This window comes from Neoarius graeffei, chromosome 24 (assembly GCF_027579695.1).
Source record: "Neoarius graeffei isolate fNeoGra1 chromosome 24, fNeoGra1.pri, whole genome shotgun sequence".
Lineage (NCBI taxonomy): Eukaryota > Metazoa > Chordata > Actinopteri > Siluriformes > Ariidae > Neoarius > Neoarius graeffei.
Window position 1 is genome coordinate 49,177,841 of NC_083592.1, and position 20,879 is coordinate 49,198,719.

Below are 20,879 nucleotides of genomic sequence, written 5' to 3' on the forward strand. Positions count from 1 at the left end.
TTTATATTTGTATATGTAAATACTTAATTTATTTTAATTTATCTAGAAGTTTTCCTCTATTTCTTTTCTCTATTTATCTGTAATGATGCTGCTGGAATCTTAATTTCCCTGAGGGAACCCTCCCAAAGGGATCAATAAAGTTTTATCTAATCTAATGAATAAAGTTGTGCTTTCTTTCTTATCTTATCTACCCAGTACCTGTAGACATATATATTTTTTACAACTACTATTATAGAAAATTAATCAACACCTTCTGACCAATCAGATTCAAGAACAGTGGGACCGTATAATGTTTATTTATTATAAGGAATTAATGACGCAAAGCAACCACTAGGGGCAGACTTCCTGTTGATGCCTCTGCTTATGACACAACACAAACAGATCTCACAACCAACTCAGACTTTTACACGACTGGATGATCTGTTGCTCGGTCCATCCGCATTATATACATTGTGTTTTTTACTCATTTCCGGTCTCCGACTTCCGGTAGAGGGGCAGTAAGCTGAAGTGAAATCTTTTTTATCTGAGAAAAGGGAGTGTCGGAGCAGGACTGAAGGGTTTCTGAGGTATGTATCATGTTTGTGCACATGTACAACAAGCTGTGATATATATATATTTTTTCCCCCCTACAGTCATCGGAAACGCTGTGGAACCGGAAATGAAAGTTTGCAGGATGTTGTTAAAAGGCCTGCGCGTGCACTGTTAATGCAGGGACCTAGCCCGTTATACTACAGTATCTGCTCTTCATGTAAATCTGCATCTAAACATGTGAAAATTCAGACCATTTCAAACGCTTTGACAGTTCGGATAAGAGGAAAAGATGATAATCATCAACCTGGTATTTGTTCTGGAGTATTACGGTTGAGAAAAATCACAAAAAATAGACTTTAGGTGCAGAAAATCATATAGCAGGACGGCACGATGTATCGTTTATCCATCAGCATCGCGATAATATTGATATCTCTGATACCGATATTACAGACCGTTGTGTATTATAAAATAACACGGTTGTTGATACAAGTTGTTCCTTTCCTAAATCACATGCACAGCTATGCTATAACAAAGGCTCCAACTTGGGAAATTGCAAAGAGGGAGATTTTCCCTCTCTGCGAGTAGCTCGGAGGGACACAAGTTTGAGCACCATAGGCGTGAAGGCGAGTTATACATTTTATACACTACCGTTCAAAAGTTTGGGGTCACCCAGACAATTTTGTGTTTTCCATGAAAAGTCACACTTTTATTTACCACCATAAGTTGTAAAATGAATAGAAAATATAGTCGAGACATTTTTCTGGCCATTTTGAGCATTTAATCGACCCCGCAAATGTGATGCTCCAGAAACTCAATCTGCTCAAAGGAAGGTCAGTTTTATAGCTTCTCTAAAGAGCTCAACTGTTTTCAGCTGTGCTAACATGATTGTACAAGGGTTTTCTAATCATCCATTAGCCTTCTGAGGCAATGAGCAAACACATTGTACCATTAGAACACTGGAGTGAGAGTTGCTGGAAATGGGCCTCTATACACCTATGGAGATATTGCACCAAAAACCAGACATTTGCAGCTAGAATAGTCATTTACCACATTAGCAATGTATAGAGTGGATTTCTGATTAGTTTAAAGTGATCTTCATTGAAAAGAACAGTGCTTTTCTTTCAAAAATAAGGACATTTCAAAGTGACCCCAAACTTTTGAACGGTAGTGTATATAAAATCTCATCTCGTTATCTGTAGCCGCTTTATCCTGTTCTACAGGGTCGCAGGCAAGCTGGAGCCTATCCCAGCTGTCTACGGGCGAAAGGCGGGGTACACCCTGGACAAGTCGCCAGGTCATCACAGGGCTGACACATAGACACAGACAACCATTCACACTCACATTCACACCTACGGTCAATTTAGAGTCACCAGTTAACCTAACCTGCATGTCTTTGGACTGTGGGGGAAACCGGAGCACCCGGAGGAAACCCACGCGGACACGGGGAGAACATGCAAACTCCGCACAGAAAGGCCCTCGCCGGCCACGGGGCTCGAACCCGGACCTTCTTGCTGTGAGGCGACAGCGCTAACCACTACACCACCGTGCCGCCCCTATATAAAATGTGTGTGTGTGTATATATATATATATATATATATATATATATATATATATATATATATATGTATGTATGTATATATGTATAATCATCTTCTTTTGGCTGCTCCCGATTAGGGGTCGCCACAGCGGATCTTTCGTCTCCATTGCTTCCTGTCTTCTGCATCCTTCTCTACCACACTTGCCACTTTCATGTCCTCTCTCACCACATCCATGTATCTCCTCTTTGGTCTTCCTCGTTTTCGTGTGCCTGGCAGCTCCATCCTCAACATTCTCCTTCCAACATGCTCTGCATCTCTTCTCAGGATGTGCCCATACCATCTCGTACTTCGTTTACACGTAGCCGCGTATTTATGAAAACGGGTATCTTCTCCTCCCCGTGCTAGAAAATAATTCCGTTTACACAATGCTCAAAAACAGCCAGGGAAGGCTGTCAAAAACATGTCAAACAAATAGAAAGCCAACCAGAGATCTGAAAGCCAAGGAGGAGGGACCGTCAGATCACAATGCTAAAACTCAGTTTTCCACTATTTACACGCAGGCATGAAAATGGAGTTTTCACAAATCTCCACTTTGCCTGGAGTTTTCGAAAGCAGCCGTTTTCAGTGACTGAAACCTCCGTTTACATGTAAATGATGGGTGCAACCGCATAAACAAATATCCGTTTTTATAGATACCCGGCTACGTGTAAACAGGGTCTCAGTCTCATCTCTCTTAGCTTAATTCCCAAGCTCTCCACATGCGCTGTCCCTCTGATGTGCTCGTTCCTTATCCTGTCCAACCTCCCATCGCAAACCTTAACATCCTCAACTCCGCCACCTCCAACTTTGCCTCCTGTCTCTTCGTTAAGGGTACGGTCTTCAATCCATACATCACAGCTGGTCTCACTACTGTCTTATACATCTTACCTTTCACTTTTACTGGGACTTTCCTATCACAAATGACTCCCGAAATCCTTCTCCAACTGCTCCACCCTGCCTGCACTCTCTTTCTCACCTCACTATCGCAGCCCCCATTTTCCTGCACAGTTGACCCCAGGTACTTGAATTCACCAACTTTCTTTACGTCTACTCCTTGCATCTTCACTACACTCTCATCCCCATTCTCACTGATGCACATGGATTCTGTTTTGCTCCTGCTCACCTTCATTCCTCTTCGTTCCGATGCATACCTCCATCTCTCCAAACCCAACTCAACCTCCTTTCTACTTTCACCACATATCACAATATCATCCGCAAACATCATGTTCCATGGTGACTCTTGCCTCACTTCGTCCGTCAAGCTATCCATCACTATGGCAAACAAGAAAGGACTCAAAACAGATCCTTGATGAAATCTCACCTTCACCTTGAACCATTCAGTCGTTCCAACTGCACACCTTGTGTGTGTGTGGATGTGTGTGTGTGTGTGCATGAATGATTCACCACATGCCTAAAGTCAATGTCAGTAATGACTATTAGACATTGCCAATGGTAGACCCTCCGATGATGATATTCTAAGTCTAAGTTAGTAAAAGTCAGACAAGTTTGTTAGAATCTAACGTCTGGTCTGGTGATCTAACCTTGTCAGATATAGGGTTGTCTTGCTGCCGTCCAAAATAGGCCGCCATTCGTCCCTGGCGACCAATCGCGACGGGCGAGCCGAACTTTATCTTGGTGATTTTCTGATATTTTTTCTTCGTAGTTTGGCTTTCGCCATTTCCACCAACGGAACTTCGTTTCATTATCTCATTCAAGAGAACATAAAGTTAAAGACGAGCAGGCGATAAATGCAGACGCAAAAAAACAAACAAAATGGTTGAGTGTCGCGGGTTTTCTCGTTCTCTCACGCATATCATTTAATAGTGCTATCTGTATGCTTTATCGGTAACTGCTAAGACATTGGATGGGCTCAAGTGTGTACCTGCAGCGTACTGAATTCCGCTTGATTCATATGCACGCTTGATCTGCGCGCGCATGCCTCTGGCATTCACTCCAATCCCCCCATTACGTCGATCGGTGTACCGACCGGGGAATCGGCATATACCGAGGGGTACACACTTGAGTCCATGCATACAATGTCAGACACACGAAAAGCGGAAAGTCAGCTATTAATTTTCGTCAACATGAACATATCAAGTTATATATTTTTTTAAACTAATCATGTGTAGTAAGGGCGGGCGGGAGATTTTTATGTTGTCAGCAGGAGGTCGGGAGGATTTTCTAAATGTTCCTTAAAGCAGGAGATCTCCCGCCCATGGCGAGAGAGTTGGAGCCTCTGCTATAATTAAGCACTAAATAATTATTTTTTTATTAGGACTATTCCAGTGTGGAATCAGTTGCTAGCGTGCATTGTGAACGCACAACATGTTTCAAGATTTGAAGAGCAGGCTACGTCTTTTATTATTCTATCCACATTCACTGGATATGAGCAATCGCGCGCTCTGATCGGCTGCTTTACTACTAGGCTGTCAGTTCATATACCGTGAGTAGAGAAAAACAAAATGGCGGAGCATGTTGCTGAACCAATCGAGGACGAAATCAAAACTACTTGAAAACAAAACCCCAAAATTTATCAAGTATTTAAAAGAAACAAAGAGCTAAAATAATCTAGTTGGCTCATCCGGACACAGGCCAGGCTGGATGAGCTTATGCGATCCATCTGTCGTCGTCATCGTTGTCTGTCTATGATTTACAAAAATCGCTGCTGCTGCTGCTACAGGATTGATCAGATTTCGATCAAACTCGCACACAATGTTTTCCAGGTGGCGCCACCGATCATGTTTACGATTTTATGGGCGTCTTGGCCGGTATGAGCGACAGCCTCATTGAGGCAATTCCTCCCCCCTAGTATCTCCTGTGCCACACTCCAGCCCAGTCGGTGGCAGTAATGCACCTTTAAGTTGGTTCGCCAACCACCAAAAAAACCCTAAAGAAGATGATGATGCCCCCCCCCCCCCCCCCCCCAAAAAAAAATAAAATTACAAAGAGCAAGCAACAAAATATAGAATGAAAGTATCTGATGGTAAGAACGTATCTTTTTTTTTTTTCCCAAGAATTATCGCATTTTTCCCAAATTGCTCCTGTCATTTCACCGGTTTGTTTACATTCTAAGCGGAAATAATTTTGTCAGATTTGTATAAAGTTTTTATTTATCGAATTTGCAAAAAATAAACATTGCTCTATTTCTCAAAATCCAGTGAATGTGCATAGAATAAAACAGTTATTCCACTCAATCTCGTCGTACATGGGTTATAGCCGACTCGGTGCTGCGCTGTCAGCTCACGTAGCTACGACTTGATTTCATGCAATAATTGTTAATTATATGTGTATAATCAGAAGATATAGTCTGACTTTAATTATATTTCATTAGTATTTTGTACTTATTAATATTCTGCTTGTAAACTTATGATTTATTTATTTATTATACGGCTAGACTGCCAGTGCTAGGATTAGCTATGCTAATAAATAAAGTAAATTAAACTAAACAGACTGTTTTTGCATTTATTTTGGCACTGCAGTCACGCTCCAGATCTTTAGCAAACTAGGTCTGTGTCTGGCTTTCATTTGGGGTCAAGCCACAGTATATTTGTGTACGCTGTTTTTTGCATTTACTCATCTCATCTCATCTCTAGCCGCTTTATCCTGTTCTACAGGGTCGCAGGCAAGCTGGAGCCTATCCCAGCTGACTACGGGCGAAAGGCGGGGTACACCCTGGACAAGTCGCCAGGTCATCACAGGGCTGACACATAGACACAGACAACCATTCACACTCACATTCACACCTACGGTCAATTTAGAGTCACCAGTTAACCTAACCTGCATGTCTTTGGACTGTGGGGGAAACCGGAGCACCCGGAGGAAACCCACGCGGACACGGGGAGAACATGCAAACTCCGCACAGAAAGGCCCTCGCCGGCCACGGGGCTCGAACCCGGACCTTCTTGCTGTGAGGCGACAGCGCTAACCACTACACCACCGTGCCGCCCTGCATTTACTGATTATGAAAGAAAACAGTGCAAGCATTAATTACCTCATGCAGCAGGAAAGCTGTTAAATCATGGAGTCTTGCTGCAAATTTGATTTATTTATGTATATTAGTCTGTATTTGTAGCGTCCATTGATATTGGTTTTGTTTATATTGTCGTCTATGGGTTGTCTGTGTCACCAGCATATGCACCCGTGCCGTGCCGTGCCGCCCACTCCACCTCAATAAAAGTAAACAAGGGGTGTGGCTTATTTCACTGAAGTGCTAATTAAACACACTCGTCCATGTTCATGCATTCAAAAAGAGAAAAACAAGCTCCAGTTGTTTGAAGAAGGACAGTATTATGTGCAATTTTGCAACCAGATTACATTAGGATCCAGTAACCTCTAAACCTCAGTGACTGACACTACGCTTGAACAAACACAGCTTGTTGAGCGGATCCTTGCTGCTTAATTTTGCGCCAAAGCCTTCATTATGTTTTCTTTTTTTAATCTGAAAAGTGCTCTCTTATGTAATATGCTGCTCAGATACAAACTGTTTTGTTTTTGTAATATTTAATTTTGTGCTGGAAAACGAACATTTGGAAGCAGAGTCGTGACACTCCTACACTTTTACTGCAAACTCTTACTACTTTTACTAATAAAAGAAATGACATTACATTTAAAGGGGAACTGAAGTCATTTTTAAACTTGCTTTATTTCTTAATTAACGTGCTATTCAATTACGTTTTCGGTTTTATTAACCTTAGGCCCCGGTCACACCGCCCGAACTTTGCTGGAGCGTTCCTGGAGCGGTGAAAAAAATTCATCACCGCTCGTAACCGTTCACCACCGTTTAACAAAAGTTGGCCCCCGTTAAAGCAACGCCATATACGCTCGGCCACCGCTGATGTTTCTCGAGGGGCCCTCCTACCGCTCCGAAAGTTTCGAGCGGTGAGGAGGGGGCAATTTTCCGCCCCGGCAAAGTTCACCCCCACTCCACCAACGTCCAGTCAAAGTTTGGCACCACTAGACGCAAGTTCGTGGATGCTTGGGTCCGCTAGGCCAACGCAGAAATCTTGAACGCTGGACCACCGCTGCTTCGCCAGCGTTGCCCGGGCGGCGATTAAACGTTGCACAAACTTCGGTGGAGCGGTTGTAAGCGTTTTACGAGCGGACACGGGGTTGCTGGAACGGTGTCGGGCGTTGAAGCAGCTATCCATGGTGGCGATGAACTTTGGTTTGGCGTTTGGTATAGAGGTGTCGGAGCGGGACCAGAATTTGGCTATAAATATGGGGAGAAATGGACCAGGAGCTCATTTGGAATCGAGCTGCCATTGAGTTCAGACCTCATCTATATCGAATTTGCTCAAAGTTACAGTAAAACTGTATCACCATGGATGCTGAGAGACTTGCTATGATTGGTGCTAAACCAACTTTATACCCCCACCGAGCCAAAGCCCGCATGCGCAGAACGCCGCTAAACCAACGCTCGCTACCGCTAAAGCAACGCCGGCTTCAGCGGTGCACCACTAAGCCAACGCCCGTGTTTTCGATTTTTTTCCCATTTTGTGCACGGTGATGAGCGTTGTCGAAATTCGGCCCCCCCTCCCTACCGTTCAAGGAACGCTCCAGCAAAGTTCGGGCGGTGTGACCGGGGCCTTATATCGTGACTCGTATTGGCATATTATATTACACTTTTCGGTTTTTAGCCACGTTGAATGTAGTTCGTATGGTCCACGCTTATCTGCATGATCTTCACGAGACTTGTGCGAGACTTCAAACGTGAAGTGTTGGCGCCACCATTTTGAAAACTGTTTAGACAGCAGCCAGGTCGCCATATCATTCCAATTTAGATTAATTTCAAGATTTGCCAGCTTCATCAGTGATTGTCTGTCAGTCCTGCGCGCTGTGGCGCGTGCACCTGAAGGCGCGCCTCGGGCTGCGTGCACGCCGAGTGGACTCCAGTACGCACGCCGTGAACAAGGCGCACCTGAGCTCAATTAAGGAACTGTGTGTTTGCCTTTTTCAGGACTTCGCTGATGCGAAGTATTACGGTACGCATGTTGTACGCATTACCGAGCCTTTCTGCCCGTTGTCCTCGCTTAGCCTTTGATGTACTGTTTGCGCCTCGACCGACCCTTTTGCCTGTATTCTCGTTTTTGATCTCGCCTGCCGTTTTGGATTGTTTGCCTGTGTATATATTGTCTGACTGTATATATATTCTGCACTTTATTAAACTGTATACTTCTGCACATACATCCGCCTCCCTCGCGTACGTGACATGGAGATTATTCCATACGACTTGGAACCAACTGAGAAGAGTTGGAAAGACTACAGGATAAGGACGAGTCCGTCGCGCTGGTATTTACGTCATTTACTGTCGCACAATTAAAACGTGCCAGATCAGGCGGCTGCTGGGTTTTCAAAATGATAAATACATTCATGTATTTTTGTGATAAAGGCATTATTATACTGAGCGCATTTCCAACATAATCCTCACTAAGGTTTCGGACAGCACTACAAAACGGCGTCCCCACTATATAGTGATTAGGGAGCGATTTCGGACACAGAAAACTTCCGGCTTGATTACATCAGCATTTGAAAGAGGGCGCGCGCGTCTTTTGACGACGTTGGCGGATGTCGGTGACTTTGATTTCCGCTGTACGTTTTACTTCCGTCCTACGATGTCTCGCACAGGTCTCAACAAATCTCGTTTACGGCCATCGCTTTGACATATGGACTGATATATTACAGAGCGTATTTCAAACACTCATAACTTGCTGTAGAAGTGACAAAATGGCGATCAAAAATGCATTCCGATATTTAATAAAATGAGAAATAGAATTTTGATGATGATAAATTTGCCTTCAGTTCTCCTTTAAAATGGACTGACTCATGTAGACCAAAGGTTGTCACATTATCAGGTTACCTGAGGTTGCAGGTGGATTAATGCGTTAATAGCCATAACAGATATATTTTTTTCAGTTATCGAATTATGTAAACACACTTTTTTTTTTTAAACAATTATTTGCTTATTACTTATCTAACTTCTCCAAACCAAGCATATTTTTCTATTTTAATGTCATGGTGTCAAGTGGCAGAGACCCATAAGGAGCTTATTGAAAGACGACGTGACAAAAGAAATACAGTACCAGTCAAAAGTTTGGATGCATCTTTTAATTCAGTGTTTATTTTTATTAATTAAAAGTAATTTCATGTCTTAAAGTGATGATGGATGTCGGTTCTCTTTACATATGGCCCTTTTCCACTACCCTTTTTCAGCTCACTTCAGCCCGACACGGCTCGCGTTTCGACTACCTCAGAGCAGCACGACTCAGCTCGCTTCAGCTCTGCCCAGCACCCAAAACTCGCACGGTTTTGGAGTGGGGCCGAAGTGAGCCCAACCGAGCCGAGTGGGGCTAGGGGCGTGAGGAGACACTCCCCTGTGCACTGATTGGTGAGGAGGAGTGTCCTCACATGCCTACACACGCCCCGCGAGCACGCTGGGATCTGTAAACCCGGAAGAAGAAGAATTACGAATTACGAGAATTTCTGAAGCCTTATGCGCCTCGCCTCATCTATACGCTCTTGCCAGTATCTGTTGGCGTTGTCGGTGACAACAAGCCACAACACCAAGACCAGCAACACTAACGACCCCATGTCCTCCATGTTTATTGTTTACTATCTGGGTCGTGAGACTACCACTTAAAAGGTCACTGATGTCACTGTTTGCACCGCCTAACGACATCACGTGACGTCCACCCACTTTCGCTAACTCCACCCAATGTGTCCACCCACTTCCAGCCAGCACGGTTCAGCGCGGTTGTAGTCGAAATGCAACTCCAACAGCCCCACTCAGCTCGACTCAGCCCAACTCAGCACCGCACGGCTCAGCCCAACTCAGCCGCGTTGGTAGTGGAAAAGCGGCATTAGTTGCACGGTTCTTGACATAATACTGTATGGATTACTATAGTTGTGGAAGAGGGTTATTTATTTATTTTTTAATTATTTACTGTTTGATTTCAAATGGATTAAGAAGGCAAGAAACTCATCCACTAATTACCTTTTGACGAGGCAGACTTGTTAATTGAAAAGCATTCTAGGTGACGACCTCATGAAGCTGATTAAGACGACGCCAGTAGTGTACGAAGCATCATCAAGGTAAATAATCAAAACTGGCTACTTTGAAGAATCTAAAATATCGAATGTTTTTTTTTTAAACACTGGTTTGTTGACCACATAATTCCATCTATGTTCCAGATGTTATTTCGTAGTGTTGACGTCTTCAGTATTGTTCTACATTGTAGACAATACAGAAACACCTATGTATAAGTAGGTGTGTCCAAATTTTTGACTGGTACTGTGTGTGTTGTTGGTGTTGCTCTTGTGTCGATAAGATTTTAGCTTTGGTGTGACTTTGGCTATTGAAACACTAGCTGTTTGGATTTTGAGGATTTAGGTTGCAAGGTTTTGCAGAGAATTGTTGCAATCATTGTAAGCACGCTCTTCATAATATGGCATTGTGTCTGTATCACGCAGCTCTGACTCACGCGCTTCAGCTTCGTCTGCATTCCAGCGGTCAATTGTGCTCATCAAAACGCTTACTCGCAGGATTAAACCTGTTGAAACAAAACACAATAGATCATGGTGATGGTATTTATTGGGCAGTGAGAGAATGTGCAGAATGTAGACTGTTTGTTTGTGTGTGTGTGTGGCTTTTTTTTTTTTAGGTGTGAAGAGGAACCAGGCAGATTGTAGAAGTTTCCACCACTGTGAGACAGATTTGTCGTCAGTTTGGTCACACTCAGGAGAGCGTGATGGGGATGAACGAGCAGGACGGGGCGCTGAGCTTTCTGAAAAGTTTTGCGGAGGAGTTTACAAACCCGCTGGGCCACGATGACCCACTTCCTCTCGCTCCACTCAGCCGCACTGTGACCCTCGAGGAGGTGAGGGGTGAAAGCCTGGACCTGGGGCTTCGGCTGCTGTCTGCCAGGTGAGTTATACGGTATGTGGGTGTGTTGACGTGAACTTTCAAATCCGTATGTATGTACAAGTTTGCCATTCTTGCACTTTGCAACAAATGGATGTTTGTATATGACAGAAATTTCACTTTAAATTGGAGTGATGTTTATATAATTGTTTTAATTTAGCTCCTTTCTAAAGGACAGTGTGTTGTGTTCTGTTTTTAATTGCACCGTCAATTGGAAAAGCATCAGCTGTCACTGTGTGTCTTTATAAGTCTGTGCATGTGTTTGTGTTCATCAGTATGGAGAATATTATGTTTTTCTGAGTCTTATTCTAAGGCATGTGGTGTGGTATAAGTGTTTCCCTTACTGTGTGGGTGGGTGGGTGTAGTTACACCTGTCCCTTCTTCCTGTTTCAAACCAGAAGAGGAGTGTTCACACATTTTTGTAATTCCTCTCCACCCTTCTCTCTCTCTATCCTCCTTCTCTCACCTTGTTTTCACTGAAAGTTGTTGCACAAGTTCAGACTTTTCTCTCTCTCTCTGTTCTTGTACATGTCTCTCGCCCATCTAAAGCAAACTTCAGGTTAAATGTTATACTAATTTAGTTTCCCATCTATTCTCTCTCTCTCTCTCTCTCTCTGTTCTTGTATATGTCGTTCACCCATCTAAAGCAGACTTTGGGTCATACTAATTTAGTTTCCTCTCTCTCTCTGTTCTTGTACATGTCTCTCGCCCATCTAAAGCCGACTTTGGGTTACAATGTTATACTAATTTAGTTTCCTATCTATTCTCTCTCTGTTCTTGTACATGTCTCTCGCCCATGTAAAGCAGACTTTGGGTTACAATGTTATACTAATTTAGTTTCCTATCTATATTCTCTCTCTCTCTGTTCTTGTACATGTCTCTCGCCCATCTAAAGCAGACTTTGGGTTACAATGTTATACTAATTTAGTTTCCTATCTATTCTCTCTCTGTTCTTGTACATGTCTCTCGCCCATGTAAAGCAGACTTTGGGTTACAATTAGCCTGGGAAATCCCATGCTGCTTTGCACAATCGTTCCGATCTGAAAAGACAGCATGGAAACTATGGTCTAAAGGCTCGCCTGAGTTAGGGAGCCAATCAGAGAGTGGGGAGGGGTGGAAAGACGGTGACGCGTACTACTCGACAAACGGAAGCTTGTAGTTTATTTGGGACTGTTTACGGATCACATTTAACATGGCGGCGAGCGATACGAACCAAACTTTCGATCAAGCTTTAGACACTGTTCTGAATAGTTTAGAGCGAAAGTTGTTTTAAAAAAAAAAAACAGCGTTTGGCATTACAGTCTTTCGTTGACACGAAGACGGATGCCTTTGCCTTGCTCCCGACAGGGTTTGGTAAAAGTCTCATTTACCAACTAGCCCCCTTAGTGGCTAAGCAGATGGGGTTTAGCCAAACTCCGGTCGTTGCGGTAGTCTCGCCACTGACTGCCTTGGTGGAAGACCAGGTAAAGGAGGCAGGCGATCTCGGGATTTCTGCGGCACAGCTTGGTCCAGAGCAGGAAAATGCTATCAAGAGTTGCCTCTTCGTCTTCTTCGTCGCTCTAACTACGTCACCGGGTACAACTGCCATGATTGGCCATGGGCTACGTATACGCCAAATGATAGACATTCGCAACGTCCAATAAACGGCCGTTGACAATCGTAAACCACACCTCCCCTACGAGAAATTCAATAGGCGGATTCCAGACCATATTTCACTTGTGATATGGTCTGGTGTTAACCAGACTAGGTTACAATATCATACTAATTTAGTTTCCTATCTATTCTCTCTCTCTCTCTCTCTCTCTGTGTTCTTGTACATGTCTCTTGCCCATGTAAAGCAGACTTTGGGTTACAGTGTCATACTAATTTAGTTTCCTGTCTTTTCTCTCTCTCTCTCTCTCTCTCTCTCTGTCCTTGTATATGTCGTTCACCCATCTAAAGCAGACTTTGGGTCATACTAATTTGGTTTCCTCTCTCTCTCTGTTCTTGTACATGTCTCTCGCCCATCTAAAGCAGACTTTGGGTTACAATGTTGTACTAATTTAGTTTCCTATCTATTCTCTCTCTCTCTCTCTGTTCTTGTACATGTCTCTCGCCCATCTAAAGCAGACTTTGGGTTACAATGTTGTACTAATTTAGTTTCCTATCTATTCTCTCTCTCTCTCTCTCTCTCTCTCTCTCTGTTCTTGTACATGTCTCTCGCCCATCTAAAGCAGACTTTGGGTTACAATGTCATACTAATTTAGTTTCCTGTCTAGTCTCTGTCTCTCTCTCTCTGTCTCTCTCTGTTCTTGTATATGTCGTTCACCCATCTAAAGCAGACTTTGGGTTACAATGTTATACTAATTTAGTTTCCTGTCTATTCTCTCTCTCTCTCACTCACACACACACACACACACACACACACACTCTTCTTGTACATGTCTCTTGCCCATCTAAAGCAGACTTTGGGTTACAGTCAGTGCGTTTACATGCGCATAGAGAAAATCGAATTTCTGCCGTTGCTCAACTGAAATCGAAGTTCTAAATGCCATGGAAACACCTTAGCTCAGCTGAAATCGAACCAAACTGGATTTCTTGTAATCGAGCTACGCAACCTAGATTATGCGATTGTAGCCGAGCTACTTAGTGCATGTAAACCCTATCGAGCTACATAGTCGAGCTACTTACTTCAACACTGCCCCTTCCGGAAGTGATGAGACCACAAGCGGGAAACACAACAGCCTTGGTCGGCATGACAACAGTAGTAGAAACGTGCACTTCTGGAGCAATGAGGAGATAGAGTTCATGCTCATTCAGCTTAAGGAGTTGAATGAATATATATATTATATATACACACACACACACACACACACACACACACACACACACACACACAGTGGGGCAAAAAAGTATTTAGTCAGTCACCAATTGTGCAAGTTCTCCCACTTAAAAAGATGAGAGAGGCCTGTAATTTTCATCATAGGTACACTTCAACTATGAGAGACAGAATGAGAAAAAAAATCCAGAAAATCACATTGTCTGTCTGATTTTTAAAGAATTTATTTGCAAATTATGGTGGAAAATAAGTATTTGGTCAATAACAAAAGTTCATCTCAATACTTTGTTATATACCCTTTGTTGGCAATGACAGAGGTCAAACGTTTTCTGTAAGTCTTCACAAGGTTTTCACACACTGTTGCTGGTATTTTGGCCCATTCCTCCATGCAGATCTCCTCTAGAGCAGTGATGTTTTGGGGCTGTTGCTGGGCAACACGGACTTTCAACTCCCTCCAAAGATTTTCTATGGGGTTGAGATCTGGAGACTGGCTAGGCCACTCCAGGACCTTGAAATGCTTCTTACGAAGCCACTCCTTCGTTGCCCGGGCGGTGTGTTTGGGATCATTGTCATGCTGAAAGACCCAGCCACGTTTCATCTTCAATGCCCTTGCTGATGGAAGGAGGTTTTCACTCAAAATCTCACGATACATGGCCCCATTCATTCTTTCCTTTACACGGATCAGTCGTCCTGGTCCCTTTGCAGAAAAACAGCCCCAAAGCATGATGTTTCCACCCCCATGCGTCACAGTAGGTATGGTGTTCTTTGGATGCAACTCAGCATTCTTTCTCCTCCAAACACGACAAGTTGAGTTTTTACCAAAAAGTTCTATTTTGGTTTCATCTGACCATATGACATTCTCCCAGTCCTCTTCTGGATCATCCAAATGCTCTCTAGCAAACTTCAGACGGGCCTGGACATGTACTGGCTTAAGCAGGGGGACACGTCTGGCACTGCAGGATTTGAGTCCCTGGCGGCGTAGTGTGTTACTGATGGTAGCCTTTGTTACTTTGGTCCCAGCTCTCTGCAGGTCATTCACTAGGTCCCCCTGTGTGGTTCTGGGATTTTTGCTCACCGTTCTTGTGATCATTTTGACCCCACGGGGTGAGATCTTGCGTGGAGCCCCAGATCGAGGGAGATTATCAGTGGTCTTGTATGTCTTCCATTTTCTAATAATTGCTCCCCCAGTTGATTTCTTCACACCAAGCTGCTTACCTATTGCAGATTCAGTCTTCCCAGCCTGGTGCAGGTCTACAATTGTGTTTCTGGTGTCCTTTGACAGCTCTTTGGTCTTGGCCATAGTGGAGTTTGGAGTGTGACTGTTTGAGGTTGTGGACAGGTGTCTTTTATACTGATAACGAGTTCAAACAGGTGCCATTAATACAGGTAACGAGTGGAGGACAGAGGAGCCTCTTAAAGAAGTAGTTACAGGTCTGTGAGAGCCAGAAATCTTGCTTGTTTGTAGGTGACCAAATACTTATTTTATCGAGGAATTTACCAATTAATTCATTAAAAATCCTACAATGTGATTTCCTGGATTCTTTCCCCCCATTCTGTCTCTCATAGTTGAAGTGTACCTATGATGAAAATTACAGGCCTCTCTCATCTTTTTAAGTGGGAGAACTTGCACAATTGGTGGCTGACTAAATACTTTTTTGCCCCACTGTATGTGTGTGTGTGTGTGTGTGTGTATATATATTAGTGCTGTCAAGCGATTAAAATATTTAATCGCGATTAATGTCGCGACTGTCATAGTTAACTCGCGATTAATTGCAATTTAATCGCACGTTTTTGTCACATGAAAAACCATTGTAATTCTCTTATCAGCATAAAAAAGTGAATGGGCTTGCTTTGTACCAATGTTTTTTTTTTTTTTTTTTTAAATTGCAGAGCATAACACTACGGAGCCGTAGAGGGGACATGGTGAATAAAAACATAAAGCGTGGGAACGACTTATAAGGCGTGTACACGAGATATTAATGCACGCGCACGAGTTATAACCCGTGCGCACGCTTTGCGTTAAGGCGTGCGCTCGGGTAATTAAAAGTGAGGGGACGAGTTACTACGGCTCCATATAACTCGTCTTGTCACAGCCACTGCAAAGTCGGGCTGGAGCCGCCGATGGGAAAACGAAACCTAAGCCGAGCACCGTGGCTCTTCGTCCTGAGGCGCAGCAGCGCAAGCTGCCCGTGCTGGTTCTTTGGGGGGAGGGCAGAGGACTCTGGCTGTGCGGGGCGTGGCATTACAGTCTAGCTGCTATCGTTTTTCTAAGCAAAGTCTCTGTTCTGTTCCAAGTTCCTGGCAGTTTCAAAAGCTTATGAAAAACCTACATCATGTCACAGAGCGTTAATCTCGCGATAAAAAAATTATTGCCGTTAAAATTGAGTCAAGTTAACGCGATGATAACGCGACATTTTTGACAGCACTAATATATATCGATGTTGCTGTCTTCATCGTCGTTCTTCTTGTGAACACGGAACTGATAACTTTGTTTATACTCTTGAATAGCTCTTCTTCATGACGACAACCGGAAGTGTACCAACACGATGGGGCGTGTAGCGCCACCTGTGGCTCGGGTGCACAATGTACCTCACACAATAGCTCGATTTCCTTGTGTGCATGTAGGATTGGATTTCTCTGGCACCCCTGCTGGGACCCTTAGCTCGATTACCGACAGTAGCTCGATTTGGATGTGCATGTAAACGCACTGAGTGTCATACTAATTTAGTTTCCTATCTATTTTCTCTCTCTCTCTCTCTCTCTCTCTCTCTCTGTGTTCTTGTATATGTCGCTCACTCATCTAAAGCAGACTTTGGGTTACAATGTTATACCAATTTAGTTTCCTATCTATTCTCTCTCTCTGTCTCTCTCTCTCTCTGTTCTTGTACATGTCTCTCACCCATCTAAAGCAGACTTTGGGTTACAATGTTATACCAATTTAGTTTCCTGTCTATTCTCTCTCTCTCTCTCTCTGTTCTTGTACATGTCTCTCACCCATCTAAAGCAGACTTTGGGTTACAGTGTCATACTAATTTAGTTTCCTATCTATTCTCTTTCTCTCTCGCTCTTTTCTTGTACATGTCTCTCGCCCACGTACAGCAAACTTCAGGTTAAAATGTCATACTAATTTAGTTTGTTTCTCTCTGTCTTGTACATGTCTCTCGCCCATGTAAAGCAGACTTTGGGTTACAATGTTATACTAATTTAGTTTCCTATCTATTCTCTCTTTCTGCTTCATTTATCTCACTTTTTTTTTTTAAACTTATCCTCTCTCTGGTGTAGCGATTTGTTAAGAAACCAATTTGACTTTTACTCAGGACACTGTGTGTCATAAAGAAGTCTGTAATTTCAAACGAATGATGCCTCATAAAGGGTTCCTGTTCATACAGATGCCTCAGTAATTTTTAGGGTCGAATTTGTCTCTGTTATAAGACCTTGAGTCCAGATGTCTGCGAAATAACCCCCACTCGAAATGACGTCGAATGATTTAAGAATCACTAATTGGATTATTATTATTTTTAAATTTGGGTACTTCACACATCATTTTGTTTAGGATGCCATTAGGCTCACATGCTTCTTTTAAATTTTAGATTTGAGAGTGTCTAATTTGTTTGAAAATTCCTGTTCAGTAATGGGGAGCCTTGGGGGAATCTGGGAGTCTTTTACAGCCAGTTCTAATGTGTTCAATTTTTCAGTTACAGTATTTTGTTCATGACCTTTGCCAAGGAGGTTATGGTTTTGGGGTTGGTTTGTCTGCCTGTAAGCAAGATTGCGCAAAACCTACCAATCCGATTTCCATGAAACTTCGTGAACTGGTGTAGCACAGATCAAGGAAGAACGTTAAATTTTGGAGCTGATCCCAGTCATGGAGCGGAACCACGGATTTAGTTTCACTTTTTTGGCCTTGGTGGAAGGGCGGCACGGTGGTGTAGTGGTTAGCACTGTCGCCTCACAGCAAGAAGGTTCTGGGTTCGAGCCCAGCAGCCAACGGGGGCCTTTCTGTGCGGAGTTTGCATGTTCTCCCCGTGTCTGCGTGGGTTTCCTCTGGGTGCTCTGGTTTCCCCCACAGTCCAAAGACGTGCAGTTAGGTTAACATGGGACGGCCTTGGGCTGAAGTGCCTAAGAGTGGCGGCGCACACATACGCAGTGGCATTGCTCTCCTATGATGAACTAAATTTCGTTGTACATTTGTGCTGTGATTGATAAAGCTATTCTAAGTCTGCATTCAACAATGCCATACATCTTAAAATCCAGTAGATGGCAGCAAAGTTCAGTAGTGACAAAACATAACCAGTGTGGAACTATTGCCACTTTTCCACTACCAACGCGGCTGAGTTGGGCTGAGCCGTGCGGTGCTGAGTTGGGCTGAGTCGAGCTGAGTGGGGCTGTTGGAGTTGCATTTCGACTACAACCGCGCTGAACCGTGCTGGCTGGAAGTGGGTGGACACATTGGGTGGAGTTAGCGAAAGTGGGTGGACGTCACGTAATGTCGTTAGGCGGTGCAAACAGTGACATCAGTGATCTTTTAAGCGGTAGTCTCACGACCCGGATAGTAAACAATAAACATGGAGTCGTTAGTGTTGCTGGTCTTGGTGCTGTGGCTTGTTGTCGCTGACAACACCAACAGATACTGGCAAGAGCGTATAGATGAGGCGAGGCGCATAAGGCTTCAGAAATTCTCGTAATTCGTAATTCTTCTTTTTCCGGGTTTACGGTGTTTACAGATCCCAGCGTGCTCACAGGGCGTGTGTGGGCATGTGAGGACACTCCTCCTCACCAATCAGTGCACAGGGGAGTGTCTCCTCACGCCCCTAGACCCACTCGGCTCGGTTTGGCTCGCTTCAGCCCTACTCCAAAACCGTGCGAGTTTTGGGTGCTAAGCAGGGCTGAAGCGAGCTGAGTCGTGCTGCTCTAAGGTAGTCGAAACGCGAGCCGTGTCGGGCTGAAGTGAGCTGAAAAAGGGTAGTGGAAAAGGGCCATATGATGACTAGCTATCACAATCCACATTCATAAGTACCAGTAAATCTCTGGGATCCACATGTAGCCACATAATTCTCATAGTTTTGACCGAGGTAAGTAGTAATGTGTTATGTTTACTCTATTACATGTATTTAAGTAACTTTTTCCAATAAATTGTATTTATAGGAGTAGTTTTAATGTATAATGCTTCTTACTCGAGTATATTTACAGTTTTTAAAAAAACTTTTACTCAGTTACATTATACTACATATACACACTTCTCACTACTTTTATTCATTAAATATTTTTTTATTTACACGCTCACAGCTTCTACGACATTTGATATCCATGTGGAAGTGTGTGGGATCAGATTCCTGAACCCACTGAGAGAGGTCTGACTGCAGAGCTGCGGTTTTACAGCAGCACTTTCAGGCCAGTGGCATCGAACACATGCAGTATGACATCATGTGAACCTGTTACACAGCTACTGTTTGTGCTGGTTGTATGTATCGCCATGAACGTAACCATTCAGGAAGGGATATCATGACCTTAACTGATCCCAAACCCAAAGCCTAAAATGACTGAAATGTTGATTAACATAGCAGGCGCGAAGATAAACCAAAGAAAGTGTGAGCACATGTGCTGAATGTCACTGGCCTGAAACTGTAAAACTGTGGGGGTGTAAACTGTGGCCCTGTGGCTTAAACCTGTAGCAAAATGTATTTATTTGGTAAATTTTATTATTATTAATAATAATAATTTTAAAATTAGGAATACAGGGCTCGACATGAACAGTAGTCCGACTGTCCAGGACAACCAAATATTTGGTCCGGATTAGTCAAATCTGCCTGTCCGACGGGACGAATTGAATATTTGTTGAAAATCACCATTTTTAAAAAAATTATTCAATTATTGAGTTACATCAATAAAGTTCGAACAAAACTAGTTCAATCCCCTCAGTGTTCCAGCCGTGTTATTGTTTACGAAATTCTGGGGAAACCGAGTACAGCAGGTGCATGTGTAAAAATAACCACGTCATAATATCTAATTATAGATTTATTAGTCTTCATCAAAATCGGAGAAATGACCGAATATGTCAGTAAAATAAATATCTGTGGTGAATTTTCATTTCATTCGGACATTAATTGTATTTTTCTTTTTTATGGTTCATATTAACCATCACAAATGTCGTAAATATTTCCCGGGAATTTTACAACCGTGCCGAACTCACTTGCGGTTTGTTTTTTCATTCACAGCGTAATTCTGTCCTCCCTTATCATGTCCAACTCGTTTCCTTTAAATTCATTTATACTTCATGTTTTACTGGATTAATCAGGATTTAACTTTATTTCCTTCAGAAGCTTTGAATGTGGTCGAGTCTGAGTCTTAAAACTGTAGATCAGGTAACAGGTTATAACGACACATACACACCATCATGGGGCTTTGGATCATTTTTATGCCTCCGCCACCGTAAGGTGCAGGAGGCATTATGTTTTCGGGTTGTCCGTCTGTCCGTGCATGCGTCCGTCCGTCCCGAAACCTTGTGAACGCGATATCTCAAAGGCTGATGAAAGGAATTTCACCAAACTTTCACCATTTGTGCGCTTTGGGATAAACATGAACTGATTAGATTTTGAGATCAAAAGGTCTAAGGTCAAGGTCACTGTGAGGTCAAATGTCTGTCCGAAAACCTTGTGAACACAATAGCTCCAAGGCTAATACAAGTAATTTCACCAGGTCAAGATTACTGTGAGGTCAAATGTCCATCGCCAAATCACAACTTAAGGCGTGTAGTCTACCGGGCGGAGGCATCCCCATCGACGCCACTGGCGTCGAGTTCTATCTAGTTGTTTATTGTTAGCTAAAGTTTTTTTTGAAAAATGATAAATCATAAAGCATAATGACTATCATAAGTATACCTGCTTTTATCAGATCAGATCAGATAGACCGTTTATTTATAAAACACTTTGCAGTCGAAAGACTGAATTACGTGAATATTTACACAAATATATATGCATTAAATATAAAATTTAAATATTATAATATGATAAAAAGGGCGGCACAGTGGTGTAGTGGT

General features: G+C 43.1%; 1 protein-coding gene across 2 annotated transcripts in view; it reads left to right on the plus strand.

The window, feature by feature from the left end:
• Nucleotides 1-484: 484 nt before the first annotated feature.
• Nucleotides 485-20,879, plus strand: part of ppm1f (protein phosphatase, Mg2+/Mn2+ dependent, 1F) — a 73,300-nt gene continuing 52,905 nt past the window's right edge. The window contains exons 1-2 of one of the 2 annotated variants that reach the window (XM_060907421.1): nt 485-566; nt 10,766-11,028. In XM_060907421.1, coding sequence (XP_060763404.1) covers nt 10,853-11,028 — 176 coding nt within the window. In that variant the 5' untranslated portion in view covers nt 485-566; nt 10,766-10,852. Of the gene's footprint in view, nt 567-9,292; nt 11,029-20,879 lie in introns of those variants that run through there. The other variant, XM_060907422.1, reaches the window with a different exon arrangement.